At 45.0% G+C, this 16,605-nt stretch overlaps 1 protein-coding gene across 3 annotated transcripts in view; it reads right to left on the bottom strand.

The window, feature by feature from the left end:
- Nucleotides 1–16,605, bottom strand: part of hps3 (HPS3 biogenesis of lysosomal organelles complex 2 subunit 1) — a 67,487-nt gene that overhangs the window by 28,781 nt on the left and 22,101 nt on the right. For all 3 annotated transcript variants that reach the window (XM_073041572.1, XM_073041573.1, XM_073041574.1), the window contains 5 exons: nucleotides 9,862–9,943; nucleotides 8,202–8,353; nucleotides 5,106–5,214; nucleotides 3,446–3,624; nucleotides 1,634–1,811 (listed from right to left, as the gene is read on the bottom strand). In XM_073041572.1, coding sequence (XP_072897673.1) covers nucleotides 1,634–1,811; nucleotides 3,446–3,624; nucleotides 5,106–5,214; nucleotides 8,202–8,353; nucleotides 9,862–9,943 — 700 coding nt within the window. The remainder of the gene's footprint in view (nucleotides 1–1,633; nucleotides 1,812–3,445; nucleotides 3,625–5,105; nucleotides 5,215–8,201; nucleotides 8,354–9,861; nucleotides 9,944–16,605) is intronic.

Here is a 16,605-nt window from a genome sequence, read left to right as displayed (position 1 = left end):
ATCTTTGTACTCTAGTTAATTGAACATTTTTAAGGAGGAAGTTGAACGTGGCCGAGAGACAGGCAGTTAGAAACCCCCATTACAATAGTTAAACATACAAAAAAGCTAATAAACAAATAGGACATCAAGCCACATAGAAGATAGATGGGGTGGCACGGTGGCACAACACTTTACATATCCTTGTTCACTTAAATAATTCATTAAGGGTTATATGTAAAAGTAAGTGAATGGCATACATCATCACACTACTACATCATACATGCATGCCTCGCTTAAAGTAAAAACTAAACTAAACATATACAAACTACCTGTTTTTCTTTTGGTTAGTTTTTATGTTTTGCAGTTACAAATCATTAGTGAATCTGTGGAATTCATTGCCACGGACAGCTGTGGAGCCCAGGTCATTGGGTACATTTAAAGTGAGGTTGATAGGTTCTTGATTAGTAAAGGTGTCAAAGGTTACAGGAAGGCAGCAGGAGAATGGGTTTGATGGAATGGTGGAGTAGTATCGATGAGCTGAATGGCCTAATTCTGCTCCTTGGTGATATGGATGAAAAAAAAGAGGACGAAGATTTTTAAATAGACGCACAGCTGGACAGGAGTAGTGTGAAAACAAAATTTGGTTTAACAAGGCAGAAAAATAATGCTAAAACTTCAGATGGGAATGTAAGAGTGTAAACTTAGGAGCGAAGGTTAGATATTTCAGTTGGGGAACAGATATGAAAGGAACAAGACTCAGAGCTAATCATGAGGTATTACAGGACTGAAGAGTAGGAAATAAGGTTGTGTGTAATACAGCACCTTCCAAATGTACTGCTTTCATCTCTGACATAACCAGGTGAGTGCCATATACAGCTCCATCATAGGTAGTGTAAGTGTCTGGCGTGAAATCTCTATCACTCACAGCTGGGAGAGGACAAGGTGAGGTAGGAAGAGAGGCAGCAGAGATTAGATCTGATCCAAAGTGGACGCCAAGTATTAAAGGAAAAGCAAATCTGAAATGTCACATCAAATGTAACCGGGACTCTGAGACAAGGAAATTATGTCTTAAAACTCCTCCTTATACAAACACTTGGAACAGGTTCTACACAGAACAATGGAAATATTGTCAACTATAAACACAAGAGATTCTGCAGATGCTGGAAATCCAGATGAATACACACAAGATGCTGGAGGAACTCAGCAGGTCAGACAGCATCTATGAAGGGAAGCAAACAGTTGACGCTTTGGACCGAGAACTTTCAGCAGAACCCTCAATAAATTATCTCAACTCGAACCGGCAATTGTTTATTCTTTTCCGTGGATGTTACCTGACATGCTGAGTTCCTCCAGAATTACTGATATTAACTGATTTATCATGGAGCAGGAGAGCTGGTGGTTGAGTTGAAGGAGTTTGTGAAGAGAGGACATACAAATACTCTCCAACTGGGTGGCTAAAATTGTTTTACAATGTGTTTCTAAGTTTGACCATCTAAATATCTGCCTGTAACACCAACATTTGCACAATTTCCTTCTCACATCAGACTGATGGTGGATCAACTCAAACCAATAGCCAGGCAACACTAGGCAGCACCGAATGGAATATTCTGAATAAAGTCAGATTGCATCCAAGTCTAAAATTAAAACTGCTTACTGCATCGAGTGGCTCTTCAATTTCCTCATAGACTAAGTGCTTCAAGTAGTACATAAATCCTTTTCCAAACTTCTGAGGTTCATTTTCCCAGACAAGCATCCTGCTGATTAGTTCACTCAATGACTTGCCCGACATCTTATAGTAGGGGAGAGTGAGGTAAAAATCATCCACCTCAAACCTAGTGCCAAAACAAGTCCACGCATCAATTAAAACAGCCTTCAACATGGATTCTGGTCATGCAGTCATTCAAGCCCTTAACGCAGGCTAACTAAAAAATAATGGAACATCCATTCTTAGTAAATACGTCAATGTTTAAAAGCAGAAGAATTAGGTGGCACTAAGAGTGGTTGTAACACAGGTAGGTAACACACACAAAATGCTGGATCACTTCATCAGTACAATGCCAATCTGCGAGATGCATCAAAACAGTAAAAACCGAACTATTAAATCAAATAACTGAAGGAATTATCCAGTTAAGTCCCGTCAACTTTTCTTTTAAACAAAGTCACGATGATACAGCTTCCTCTGACAGAGACGCACTCTATCACTACCCTATGCATGAAGGGCTTCCAACTTCGCTCGTGTGTTTTGCCCAGTCGTGGTCACCACCCACCCCATCACTCTACCCTCATTCACAAGGATGTTGCCGGGTCTGGAGGATCTGGGCCATAAGGAAAGATTGAATAGGTTAGGACTTTATTCCTTGGAGCGTAGAAGCCTGAGGGCAGTTTTGATTGAGGCACGCAAAATTATGAGGAGTATAGATAGGGTAAATACTACTACTAGAGTTCACAGTTGAGGGTGAAAGGTGAAAAGTTTAAGGGGAACATGAGGGGAAATTTCTTCACTTAGAGAGTTGTGAGAGTGTGGAATGAGCTGCCAGCGCAAGGGTGCATGGGAGCTCGATTTCAATGTTTGAAAGAAGTTTGGATAGGTAAATGGATGGGAGGTATATGGAGGACTATGGTCCCGGTGCAGGTCAGGGAGAGTTGGCAGTTTAAATGGTTCAGCCTGGACTAGATGGGCCAAAGGGCCTGTTTCTATGCTGTAATTTTCTATGACTATGAATATTCATCAAAAATCTTTAATGAATTTAGTTTCTGTCATCCTGTGTCTCATTACATACACCTGTTAGGGTGTATGTAATAAGAGACACAGAATGACAGAAACTAAATTCATTAAAGATTTTTGATGAATAATCATAGAATCACAGAAACTGAAGTTAGCTTCTGTCATCCTGTTTATCAGGAGATTCAAGTCAGATATACGTAATCTCATCTCACTGTACAGTTCCTGTGGTCTTCAAAGCAGCAGTATGTTGTATTTTTTTAGGCCCCAGGATTGTACACAGTGCTCCAAGTATGGACCGCTACAAAACAGACGTAGAAACATTTGCAGATGTCAGATGATCTCGTGTTAATGTGGTCGGACTGCAAGGTTGGTGAAGCTAGTGGAGACACTGCCCCACACCTCCAGTGACATGGGTTCGACCACTGAACTCTGGTGCCGCCTCTGTGGAGTTTGCATGCATGCTCTGTGACTGTGCTGGCTTCCTCTGGGCGCTGCAGTTTCTTCCCACATCCCAGAGCTGTGCTGGGTCAGTTTAAAGGCTGTACTAAATTGCCCCAAGTAGTAGAACTTGACGGGAGTGTGGGAGCAAGAAAGCAGTGGGGGAATGGGTTCACTCTTTGAGCCAGGAAAGATTTGATGGGCCAAATGGAGTCTTATGTTGTGAGGACACATGGCCCTGACAACCCTGCATTTCAAGATTCTACGGTAACGAGGATTCAGTAAAGAAATGATAGCACATACTGACTAAAACAGTCTCCCAACTGGATGCAGTTCTCTCGGAAAGCGGACAGCAGTTCGGGGCTATCGCACTGGCCGAGGTCGGGATCTAGGAGAGCCGTCTTTAGCATGAGGTGGGCTTCACTCAGCAAGTGAACGTAACTCTGTGGACTGCAGGTCTTGTACTTCAAGCTGTACTCCACCTACAGCAGGGGCAGAGGCAAACAGACAGAGGGCATAAATGCCACCAATCGTTTACTTTTTGCAATCGCAGCACAGCACCTGACAAACATAAATTAACATAAAATTCATTAATCAAACAGCAAGTTGCATGTGCACAAATAAACAAAGTAAACATTCTACCCTGAGGTCATGGAGAGAGACAAGGAGAGAGGGAGGGAGGGAGGCAGAGAGAGGGAGCGAGGGAGGGAGGCAGAGAGGAGAGGGAGGGAGACCAGAGAGAGGGAGAGAACGAGGGAGGGAGGGAGACAGAGAGAGGGAGCGAGGGAGGGTGGGAGACAGAGAGAGGGAGCGAGAGTGGGTGGGAGACAGAGAGCAAGGGAGGGAGACAGAGAGAGAGGGAGCGAGAGAGGGAGCGAGAGAGGGAGTGAGGGAGGGAGACAGAGGGAGCGAGGGAGGGAGACAGAGAGACGGAGCGAGGGAGACAGGGAGACGGAGCGAGGGAGACAGGGAGACGGAGCGAGGGAGACAGGGAGACAGGGAGACGGAGAGAGGGAGCGAGGGTGGGAGACGGAGAGAGGGAGCGAGGGTGGGAGAGGAAGAGAGGGAGCAAGGGAGACAGAGAGAGGGAGCGAGGGCGGGAGACAGAGAGGGGGAGCGAGGGCGGGAGACAGAGAGAGGGAGCGAGGGCGGGAGACAGAGAGAGGGAGCGAGGGCGGGAGACACAGAGAGGGAGCGAGGGCGGGAGACACAGAGAGGGAGCGAGGGCGGGAGACACAGAGAGGGAGCGAGGGCGGGAGACAGAGAGAGGGAGCGAGGGCGGGAGACACAGAGAGGGAGCGAGGGCGGGAGACACAGAGAGGGAGCGAGGGCGGGAGACACAGAGAGGGAGCGAGGGCGGGAGACAGAGAGAGGGAGCGAGGGCGGGAGACAGAGAGAGGGAGCGAGGGCGGGAGACACAGAGAGGGAGCGAGGGCGGGAGACACAGAGAGGGAGCGAGGGCGGGAGACACAGAGAGGGAGCGAGGGCGGGAGACACAGAGAGGGAGCGAGGGCGGGAGACAGAGAGAGGGAGCGAGGGCGGGAGACAGAGAGAGGGAGCGAGGGCGGGAGACAGAGAGAGGGAGCGAGGGAGGGAGACAGAGAGAGGGAGCGAGGGAGGGAGACAGAGAGAGGGAGCGAGGGCGGGAGACAGAGAGAGGGAGCGAGGGAGACAGAGAGAGGGAGCGAGGGAGGGAGACAGAGAGAGGGAGCGAGGGCGGGAGACAGAGAGAGGGAGTGAGGGAGGGAGACAGAGAGAGGGAGCGAGGGTGGGAGACAGAGAGAGGGAGCGAGGGTGGGAGACAGAGAGAGGGAGGGACACAGAGATAAGGTTAGCATTTTTCAGGTAATTTCATGAATCTGGTTGCAGTGGGGAAGCAGCTGTTGCTGAACCCTGAGGTGTGGGTCCTCAGGCTCCTGGACTTCCTTATAGCTCAATACCAGCTGGAAAGATAGCCACTCACCATCTCTTTGCACAGCTGAACTGTTGGTATCACCTGCAAGCAGTATAAATTCCAGGCAGATTCTTTAATAACCGGTGGCGTATTATTCAGAGTCCTGGACCTTTGGAGTCTGTAAAGAAAAAGACAAAATCTGCTCAGCTGTTATTTGCTAATTTGGTGCCTTAGCTGAACTAGACAAGCCCCATGGTTTGTAACTGGACCAGCTGAAGCTGTAGCAACGTCAGCAGCACAGTTTGCTGGAAAACCTCAGCAGCTCAAACGGTGTCGTTCTGTGGGGGGTGGGTGAGAATGGGTTGGAATGAACTCACGTGTTGAGACCAACAGTGGCGAGGGGAGACAGTTAGAATAAAGTGTGTGGGGGGGGAACTGGTGGGATAGGAACCCAAGCTAATTGGTGGAGTGAAGAGGGGTGAAACATGATGGGCAGGTTGCTCCAGGGGTTGGGGTGAAGATGGGAGGCAGAGGCTTGTGACTGATAGATGGAGGCAGATGGAGCAAGGTGGGGTGAGGGGAGGGTTAAGGTTGGAGACAGCTGCTGAAAGGAAGTAGTCTAGAACATATAAGGACTACCTATGCTGGATTCTGATAAGGAGGTGAAAATGGGGAACCATTAGGGGAAAGGTGGAAGGCAGAACAGGAGGCAGGAAGGGAGGGGGAAGCCTCCCTCTACTATTGATGCTGCCCTCACCCGCAACTCCTCTATTTCCCATAGATCTACACTCAACCCATTTCCCCGTCGTAATACTGATAGTGCCTGCTGTCCTTACCTTCCACACCACCAGTCTCTGCACTCAACACACTACCCTCCACAACTCCTGCCACCTCCAAAAGGATCCTACCACTAAACATATCTTTACCTCCCCCTCGCTTTGCTCAGGCACCTATCCTTGCGACACACACAAAATGCTGCAGGAGCTCAGCAGGCCAGGCAGCATCTACAGAAAAATGTACCATCAACGTTTCAGGCTGGAGCCCAAGTCCTGGTGTCATCTATTACGTCCAGTGCTCCTGATGTGGCCTCGCTACACCATTGAGACCAGACACAGATTCAGGGGCCACTCCATCGAGCACCTCCGCACCATCTGCCACAAGCCGGACTTCCCAGTGGCTAAACATTTTAATTCCATTTCTCATTCCTGTTCCGACACATCAGTCCATGGATTCCTCTTGTGCTAAAATGAGACCACCCTCAGGGCAGAGAAGCACCTTACATACCATTTGGGCATCCTACATCAATTCTCCTTCCAGCAAAAAAAATACCCCCACCCCCCCTTTTATCTATTCCTCACTCTAACCTTTCATTTCTTTTCACCTGCCTATTACTTCCCCATGGGTCTCCTCCCCCTTCCCTTTCTCCCTTGGTCCACTCTCCTCTCCTATCAGATTCCTCCTTCTCCAGCCCTGACCTTCCCCACCCACCTGGTTTCACCTATCACCTGCCTGCTAGCCTCTTTCCCCTCCCCCTAACTTTTTGTTCTGGCATCTTCCCCCTTCCTTCTCAGTCTTGAAGAAGAGTCTTGGCTCGAAACGCTGATTCTGTATTCATTTCCATAGACGCCTCCCGGCCTGCGGAGTTGCTCCAGCATTTTGTGTGTGTTGCTTTGGATGTCCAGCATCTGTAGACCTTCTCATGCTTAGAATTGTGTGTGTGTCATGCATGGGAGGAATGAGGGTGGGGTAGGGGAGGGGTTTATATTGATGATGCTAGCTTGTAGACCAAGCAGTTACCATCAATGATTGTTCCCCAATGCACGTGAGAGGCTGCCAGTCCACAGAGCTGTACCTCAACCATTGCCACAATATCTCATTTCTTCTTTTCTCAGCTCTTGAAATAGGAGACAAAAACAAGATCAGCTGCTTAGCCCTGATAGTACTCTCATCTCTGAAACCATTTTTACAAAGGGGTCCTGGGATCACAGACTCAGAAAGGAAGGCAGTTCTCCTATTCAGGAAGACATCAGTAAACCTGATTGACATTTTTTACATGATTAGACCAACTAGATTTAAATTCCACAGCTCTTAGGGCGGGATTTGAACTGAGGTCTCCAAATTATTGCATAACTTGGTTATTGACTATAAATGACTTATCCTGACCTCTGGATTATTAGTCTTGTCAATTAAATACTGAGGCACCATGCCTCGATTGGGTGGTACTGCACTGTGTTCAGATTGCCATTTTCAAACAAATGATGCCTCAAAGAATCATTAACATTAATTAACAATAAATAATTAATGTTAGGCACAGTTTAAGTACTCGGTAGCCTTTCAGTGTTATTGAGAAAATCTAAAATAGCGTCAACATAGATACCCACATGTACAGTACTGTGCAAAAGTCTTAGGCACACATATATAGCTTGGGTGCCTAAGACTTTTGCACAGTGCTGTAGTAATTTTATGTACCGCAGAGCACTGCTGCCGCAAAAAAACAACAGATTTCATGACATATGTGAGTGATGATAAACCTGATTCTGATATGCGTCTCTATTGTGGACCGAGTGGGTAGTCATGGTTGAGAAAGGGGGTAAGAAGAGGGGAGGGAGCAGGCAGCACCAGAGAGACATTCTGTAATGATCAATAAACTAACTGTTTGGAAGTAAATAACCTTACCTGGTGTCTCAGGGCTGGGTGTCTCTCTACCCGCACCACACCCCACTCCCAACGCTCCTTCTCTGCCACCTGTCTCACACCCCTCCCGCAGCGCTCCACCCTCACCATTCCCAACATCCTTTGCTCCCGCCACACTTACAAACTTGCTCTCTGCTTCACATGGACAAATACAGTAGTGCACCCTAGCTACAGCATAAAACATTTGCAGTAATGTAGATCAGAGACATCCTCAACACTATTAATGCACATTGGTTTTGGCATCTAGGGACTTGGGCCAGATAATCATGTGGATACATCTGTAATAAAATGTGGCTAAATATTCCTTGTTACAAGGGAGGTAAAACGATCAATTTGGAATAATGAACTTGATTATCGGGCTTCATTTCGATTTTCCTTCTGATTTGCAAGCTGCCTTTTGGGATCGATGCATCAGGGAAAGCCATTATGCGCAAATGCTATGGAATGGCGGGCTAAAGAAAAATTACTCACGATCCTTTACTGGGTTCATTCTGTCTGCTTTGTGCATTGACTTCTGCTTTGGACAGCAGTATTAGGTGGTTCCTGGAATGGCACACCGCTCTCAACCCGATAAAGAGTTGCATACGCAGGGCAGACACGGGCAGGAAGAATGGTGGACAGGCCTAAATTTAAAAAGAGGAAAAATAATGACGTTTACATGATGCGTCCATACACAAAGTAGAGACATTTAACAGTAAAGCATTCTCTGCCAACCACCACCACTGCTCCAAGTCTTCTTCTGAAAACCACCTTCGAGGATATTCTGAAGGGTGAAGGTTCACCTGTTCAGTCCAAAGGATTATATTTCAGGCTGTGAAATAAAGGATTCGGACTGAATTCTAGCAGTTGTACACTGATTGCAGATGCTCCCATGCTAGAGCATAACAGGACAGGGAAACCAAAGAGCCCACACTCAAACTCATGGCTAATACGATTGTTAGCGTCATTTCACTTTCCAGCTCTCGATTCCCTGTAGTCCAAAAATCAGCTGTGAATATACTTAATGATCCAGCCTGCACAATCCCCAGGATGGAGAATTACAGAGACTCACCACCCTTGATGCCTATTTCATGGTAGCATAAGGAGCAATGCTCTACAGCACCAGCTGTAAAATCGGGGTTGAAATCTCACTGCTTTCTCTTAAGGAGTTTGTACGTTTGCTCCCTGGTCCTGTGGGCTTCCTCCAGGTGCTCTACTTCCCCCCGCATCGCAAACACATATGGGTTAGTAAGTTATGGGCACGCTAATATTGAGCTGGAAATATGGTGACTCTTGTGGGCTGCACTCTCTACATCCTTGGATTGTGTCAGTAATTGATTTCATTGCAACACACACACAGTGCTCAGTTGGTCAGGGAACATCTATGGGACGGAGTAAACAGTCGACATTTCAGGCTGAGACCTGAAATGTTTACTAACTGTTTACAGACTTCATCAAGTCTGAGAAGGACAGGGCAAGATGCCCATTAAAAGGTGGGAGAAGGGGGAATAGGCTAACTGGAAGGCGATAGGTGAAGCCAGGTGTGTCGGAAAGGTCAAAGGCTGGAGAAGAAAGAAACTGATAGGAGAGAAGAGTGGACGAAATTGGCGAAAGGGAAGGAGGAGGGGACCCAGAGGGAAGTAAGAGGCAGGTGAGAAGAGAGAAGAAGTGAAAGGTCAGAGTGGGGAATAGAGGACCAGGCATGGGGATGGGGGGAGAGAGAGAAAATTTTGTTCATCGAAGGAGTAATCATTATTCATACCATCAGGATGGAGGGTACTCAGACAGAATGCAAGGTGTTGCTACTGCACCAAGGTTGGCCTCATCTTGGCTCAAGAGGAGGCCACGCATCGACACATTGGAATGGGAATCAGAATTAAATGCATTCCACTGTAGGCTTTCATGCTAATGTGACAAATAATAATCTTTTTTTAAAAAACTGTTAAAAGTAAGTCCTTCTCTACTCCAGATCTCAGAAGACCCTGTGGTAGTTTCTAATAAGAGGGAATTAACTTCATAGAGTATACCAAGTCAACAATTTACCCTCAATCAATAACATTGATTTAATCAACATTGTGTTAAAGGGGGAAACTCAAAAACAATCATATAGAATGAAAGATCACAGCTATATTATTATTAGCCAAAGAAGTACCTTGTTATTAGTGTCAATTTCTGGATCAATATCTCGAGCAGCTACTGCACTGCATCTGACACTGTAACACAGCAAGTGATTCCTGTCAATGAACGAGGAACATGTATTAGTCGGGAATAATCATCACGTTAAGAGTCATCAGTGAATATGGTTCCACGGAGACTGCGAGTTCTGCACGAGTGTGTCATACAAGATATTCAAGCCCATTATAAAACTCTGGTTAGGCCACATCTGGAGCATTGCACACAGTTCTGGTCTCCCCACTATAGGAAGGACGTTGAGGCTTTGGAGAGGGTGCAGAAGAGGTTCACCAGGATGCTTCCTGGTTTAGGGGGAAGGGGCCATCATGAGAGGCTTTTTAATCTTGGGTTGTTTCCTCTGGAGCAGCAGAGGCTGAGGGGAGATCTGATAAGAGATTTATAAGATTATGTGAGGCACAGATAGGGCGGACAGAGAGCACCTGCTTCCCAAGGTTGAAATATCTGATACCAGAGGGGATGTACTGAAGGTGAGAGGGGGAGGGTTCAAGGGGGTGTGAGGAGTAAATATTTTACTCAGAGAGTGGTGGATGCCTGGACTGTGCTACCTGGTACGGTGGTAGAGGCAAATACATTAGAGGCTTTTAAGAGATGCTTATATCAATACATGAACGTGAGGACTTGGTGTAAGTAAGAGGGATTCGAGTTTAGATGGTTTTGATTAGCTGTTTAGCTGGTTTAGCTGGTTCAGCATGACATTTTGGGCTGAAGGGACCGTCCCTGAGCTGTACTGTTCTATGTCCTGTGTACTATGTCACAAATGTGTCTGCAATAGTCCGATAACCATTCTGGCAAAGCAAGGCACGATAGCAAACTGACGAAACAGAATATATTACCCAGCAGAACAGCTTGCATAACAAAATTATCTCATTTCCTGCTTCCTGGTGTGTGGAAATATTGTAAACCTCACAGCACTGCTCCAGGAAAAAGAATATTCACTATTCGGTACATTAACTCGTCTTGGTTCTTCTATCACAGACTATACCCACTTCAAGATTGCTTAAGGCTATTTCCAGTACACAAGTGTAAAGCAGAATGAAATAATTGTCTCTCCAGCTCCAATGCAGCTCAACAAAAACTTGATAAGATAAAGAAGGTTAGAGTGATTTTTGGGTTAGGACATATACATTGAACATTTGATTTTGGCTAACAGTCTTCACATCTGAAAAGGCATTGCGCATTTAATTTGGAATGCAGCTCTGAACAATGGATTCCTAAAAACTGTAAATCCCAGTCTAGACGATGCTGATTAAAATTCATTTGGATGTGTATGGCGTGAATCAGGAGGTGTGAAGGCTGTATGTAGTTTCAAAGAAAGCATTGTCCATACATTGTAAATATGGAGGTGTCCTTTGAAGTTTGGCACTTTAAATATCGAGCCCCCATGTTGGGCCAGCCAGACCTTTCCACAGAAAGTGTCTCCCTTTAATGCCTGCTGTACCTTGTTTTGTCGAATAAAGAAGCTGCTTTGTATCTACCGGTAATTTTCTCCAGTACCGTCATTCACGTAACAAGAACACAATAATAAAAACACAATAAATACATAAAATAGCTTATGTACGTAGATTGATTGTATGTACAGTACTTTGCAAAAGTCTTAGGCACATACATATAACTAGGATATAAAGTAATTTTACTTATTGCACTGTATAACAAAAACAAATTTCATAACATATATGAAACGATAAACCTGATTCTGATATGGGTCTCTACTGTGGAGTGAGAATGGGAAAGGGGCAGGGAGAGGAAGCATCAGAGATATTCTGTATTAATCAACTGTTTGGAATCAAGTAGCCTTGCCTTATGTCTCAGGGCTGGGTGTGACTGCACCTATGCCGCCCCTCGCCCCTCTCTGCCACTTGTCCCACATCCTCCTGCAGCACTCCACCCTCATCATTCCCAACATCCTTTGCTTCTGCCAGATTCATCAAACTCGCTCTCTGCTCCACGTTGGCAATTTGTGAGTCTGGTGTTCTAGGCATGGATGCTCCTTGGCCTTCTTACTGATTGAACTGGGCCAGTCCATGAGCAGGGTGGATGGTATCCTTCACGATTTTACTAGCTGTTTTCCAGCACAGTTCTGTACATATGTCTTTGACGGCAGGTAGATTGGTGCCAGTGATGCGCTGTGCAGTTTTAGAGCCTTTTCCTGCCACAGTGCAGTTTCCACACCATGTAGTGATGCAGCATTTTGGGATGCTCTCCGCTGTGGATCTGTCGAAAGACACGAGTATAGATGTGCATAGTCCAGCTCTCTTCAGCCTCCTCAGAAAGTAGTGGTGTTGGTGACCTTTCCTGATTGAGTAGAACGTGTTCCGTCCGGGACAATGAGAAAATGTGTGAGATGTGAACACCCAGGAGTTTTAAACTACTCACAGTTTCCACTGCTCTGCCACTGGTGTGAATGGTATGTGTGCTCCTAAAGTCAAGAACAATCTCCTTAGGAGCCTTGTTGACATTGAGGAAGTGATTGTTTGCCTAGCATCAGGCCTTGAACTCTTCCATCTCCTCTCCGCAGGCAATTCCGAAAAGGATTCAATCAGGCCACTGGAAAACTTGTCCATTTTTTCCTTATCAGAAACTTTCTCTTTATAAAATATATTTTAATCACAACATATACACATTAAATACAACCACGTTTTTTTTACATTCATTGTAACATCAATACATTCCCTTACAATCAATGACCCCACTCACGTTTATTGCTTAAATAATGCAGATTTTTAAAAATTATTTAGAGATACACCACAGTAACAGGCCTGCACCATCCAATTATACCCACATGACCAAATAACTTACTAACCTGTACGTATTTGGAATGTGGCAGGAAACCAAAACGCTTGAAGGAATCCCACACTGTCACAGGGAGAACGTACAAGCCCCTTACGGACAGTGGTGGAATTGAGGCCAGGTTGCAGGCGCTGTATTAGTGTTATGCTAACTTCTACACAATCACATCACCCTTGTTTGAGAAGACCCCACCCGTGTCCAAATACAGTGGAACCCTAGCCTGCAGTCTTTCCTCACAGAGCCTTGGCTACACTGAGCTGTACTGCTATCCTCAGCAAGTACTTCTGCAACCTGGAAAGAGTCAGTTAACAGCACACACTTCTAAACATCTGCTCACATTGGAAGAGCAGGCAGATCAAAGTGTATCTTGATAATCTTCCAAACAACAGAGGTCGATGTTTGCCACAGTGCAAATCCCTGGTAGCAACCTGTGGATCGAGTCCCAATTTACACATCTGCTGAGCAGAAATGTTAACAAGGACCACAACAGCTCTTTCTAAACCTTCTCAATGAATGTATGGTCCACAAGAAGGTGGATGATTCTCTCACATGCACCACAGCTGTTTCAAGTGCAGTGGGATTGAGGCTCCAACAGCATTTGATGGGGTCTGTCATTGATTCTATTATAGTTATTATTCTATAATGGATTTACTGAGTATGTCTGCAAGAAAATGAATCTCAGGGTTGTATATGGTGACATATATGTATTTTGATAATACATTTACTTTGAACTTTGAATGAATAAAGGTCAGATTGAAAGCAATACAAGGATCCTCTAACTTTCCAACTGATTGGTCCACTGAATAGGTCAAATAACCAATGTGAAAGGCACATAGTTCATTGACATCCCCTCCAATGCTATCACATATATCCTGTAGAACCAGAATCAGGTACAATAGCACTGGCGTATGTTGTGAAATTTGTTGTTTTATGGCAGCAGTACATTGCAATACATAACAACTATAAATTACAATATGTGTATATAAAAAAATTACACAAGTCATGCAAAAGAAAGGAAAAAAGTGAGGGAGTCTTCATGTGATCATGGTCCATTTGGATATCTGATGGCAAGGTGGAACAAGCTGTTCCTGAAGGATCCAGTGTGGATGTCTTCAGGCTCCTTTACCTCCTCCTAGATGGCAGCAACGAGAAGAGAGACTGGGTGATGAAGGTCCTTAATGATGAATGCTGACTTTTTGAAGCATCACCTTTTGAAGGTGTCCTGGATGCTGGGGAGACTAGTGTTCACAATGGAGCTGGCTGAGTTTACAACTCTCTGCGGCATTTTCTGATCTTGTGCAGTGGCCCCTCCATACCAGACAATGATGTAACCAGTCAGACTGCTCTCCAGGGTACATTATATTGAAATTTGTGTGTGCCTTTGGTGACATACCAATTCTGCTCAGACCCCTGATGGAATATAGCCTTCCTCATAATTGTGTCAATATACTGAAGCTAGGATAGGTCTTCAGAGAAGCTCACACTTTCCACTTCCGATCCCTCAATGAGGACTGGCATGTGTTCCCTTGACTTCACCTTCCTGAAGTCCTCTATCAATTCTTTGGACCACTGACATTGAGTGTAAGGTTGTTGTTGCAACACCACTCAACCAACTGCACTGCTTCCTTTAACAAGTGCTATCCCATGAATAAAAAGGATTCTATTTTCTATATTGGGATCACATTCTTATAGAGAACGTTTGTAGAGTGCTTGGCAGATCTGATGACAAATGCAACACAAGATGCTGCAAAAACTCAATCTGTCAGGAAGTATCTGTGGATGGGAAAGGACAGTTGACCTCTCGGGTCCAGATCCTTCATCTGGGCTAAAGTATATTCATTTCCCTCCAACAATGCGGGGTCTTTTATGCTGATTCCAGCTTCTGTTGTCTGGTGGCCCCCAGATGACAAACACTGCTATTGAGGCTGGGTAATGCAGAACAAGGGAAGAAAGTGTCAGGATAGGGAGGAGAAGCCATTTAAAGTCAGAGAATAGATGGGTAGCTGATGGCTGGCATGAACACGTTGAGCAGAAGGATCCATTCCACACAATGAGGAAGATATATTTTATTGATTAGGATGATTTATTACACTGGACAACTATTTCTTTTGGTAGTGTTGCTTCCTCAGAATTTATTTTTTTTGTTTATGATAGACCACGAAGTGGAACACAAATACAATTCTGGGCTACTTGCGTCACGTAGGAATTTGGAGAAACAGGGAATTAACTTTTATTGAATTTAATTTCTTTCACTGAATAACGGTACTAGCACTTTGCAGTAGTTTAACTAAGCTAAAAGGGTTTTGTTGATGATTTTCATTTGTACTCAGTGCCTGAGGCTTCTCGCTTAAGTGTCCAACAATAATCAGCCAGCATTAATGGATTCCAATCGCCCTGATACCGTTTCTCCATGACCGCAATGTCCTGGTGATATCTTTCACCGTGCTCGTCACTGACAGCGACAAGATTTGCAGGGAAGAAGTCTAAATGGGAATGCAGAAAATGAGTCTGTAGGGACATGTTGCACTTTCTGGTTTTGTATGCTTGAGCATGTTGTCAACCAGCTGTATGTAGTTGCCAAGAAATTCTTCAACATCCTGGAATGCTTTTCATGCAATTTTCTCCAGTCTCACTAGAAGTTCTTTGAAATACCTGTTATTGAGAACCTGTTGATTTGTGGAGCAACAAAAATGCCTTCCTTAATCATAACATCAGTTATTCTGACTTGAATTATGAATTGAAAAAACAAATAGAGGCGATTTCAAAAAAAAAGTGCATGATATGAAAATCACTGTGGAATTTTCTTGATTAATGGCCCGAAGTCCACAAGATACCCCCAAAAGCATTCAGGAAGCAAAATCTTTGTTGTTCAGCATTCTCTAGAGGTCTGTAGTTGCCCGCTCTGTGTATTCAAGGCAGAAATCAGAAAGAAATCGGGCATTATAAGGAATTAAAGGATGTGGAATTGGGTTGGAAATGTGGAATTACTAAATGGCAGAGCAGCCCTGAAGAACCATGTTCCTACTTTATGTGTTGTGTACTGAATGAAAGCATTGTTCCATGGTGTTCCATGGTTCCAAGTATTTTATAGAACTCCATTCACCAACATCTATAAGCTGGTGGATTCTAACACTGGGAACTTAAACACTCTTGTCAGCTGATTGATATTAAAGTGAACTAATGAACCGTGCGAGTGGTTTTGAAGTCTAATTTTAACTGCCTCTCAAAGCAGAACATGCAAGGAATGTAAGCTAATGGATCATTCCACTGGTAATTTTACACAAAAATTCCCATGACAGTGTCGGTTTCCACCTGGTGCTCCAGTTTCATAGCTAGAACACAGAAATCGACAGTACATTACAGGCTCTTTGGCCCACAATGTTGTGCTGACCTTGTAAGCTTCTCTAGAAACTGCCTAGAATTTTCCTACTGCATAGCCCTCTATCTTTCTAAGCTCCATGTACTATCTAAGAGTCTCTTAAAAGTCCCCATTGTATCTGCCTCCACCACTGTTGTCAGCAGTGCATTCCACACACCCACCACTTTGTGTGAAAAATTTACCCCTGACATCCCCTCTGTACCTACTTCCAAGCACCTTAAAACTATGCCCCCCATGTTAGCTATTTCAGCCCTGGGGAAAAAGCCTCTGACTCTCCACACATTCAATGCCTCTCATCATCTTATACACCTTTATCAGGTCACCTCTCATCTTCCATCACTCCAAGGAGAAAAGGCCAAGTTCACACAACCCATTCTCAAAAGGTACACCCTCCAACCCAGGCAACATCCTTGTAAATCTCCTCTGCTCCCACATTTCAAAGATGTGTGGGTTAGTAGGTTAATGGGATTGGGCAGTGCAAGCTCATTGGGCCAGAAGGGCCTCTAACTATGCAGTATCTCTCAATAAAACAGTATG

Source organism: Hemitrygon akajei, chromosome 3 (assembly GCF_048418815.1).
Source record: "Hemitrygon akajei chromosome 3, sHemAka1.3, whole genome shotgun sequence".
NCBI classification, from domain to species: domain Eukaryota; kingdom Metazoa; phylum Chordata; class Chondrichthyes; order Myliobatiformes; family Dasyatidae; genus Hemitrygon; species Hemitrygon akajei.
The sequence above is the reverse complement of the archived record's forward strand: the minus strand, read 5'-3'. Positions and strand labels throughout refer to the sequence as shown.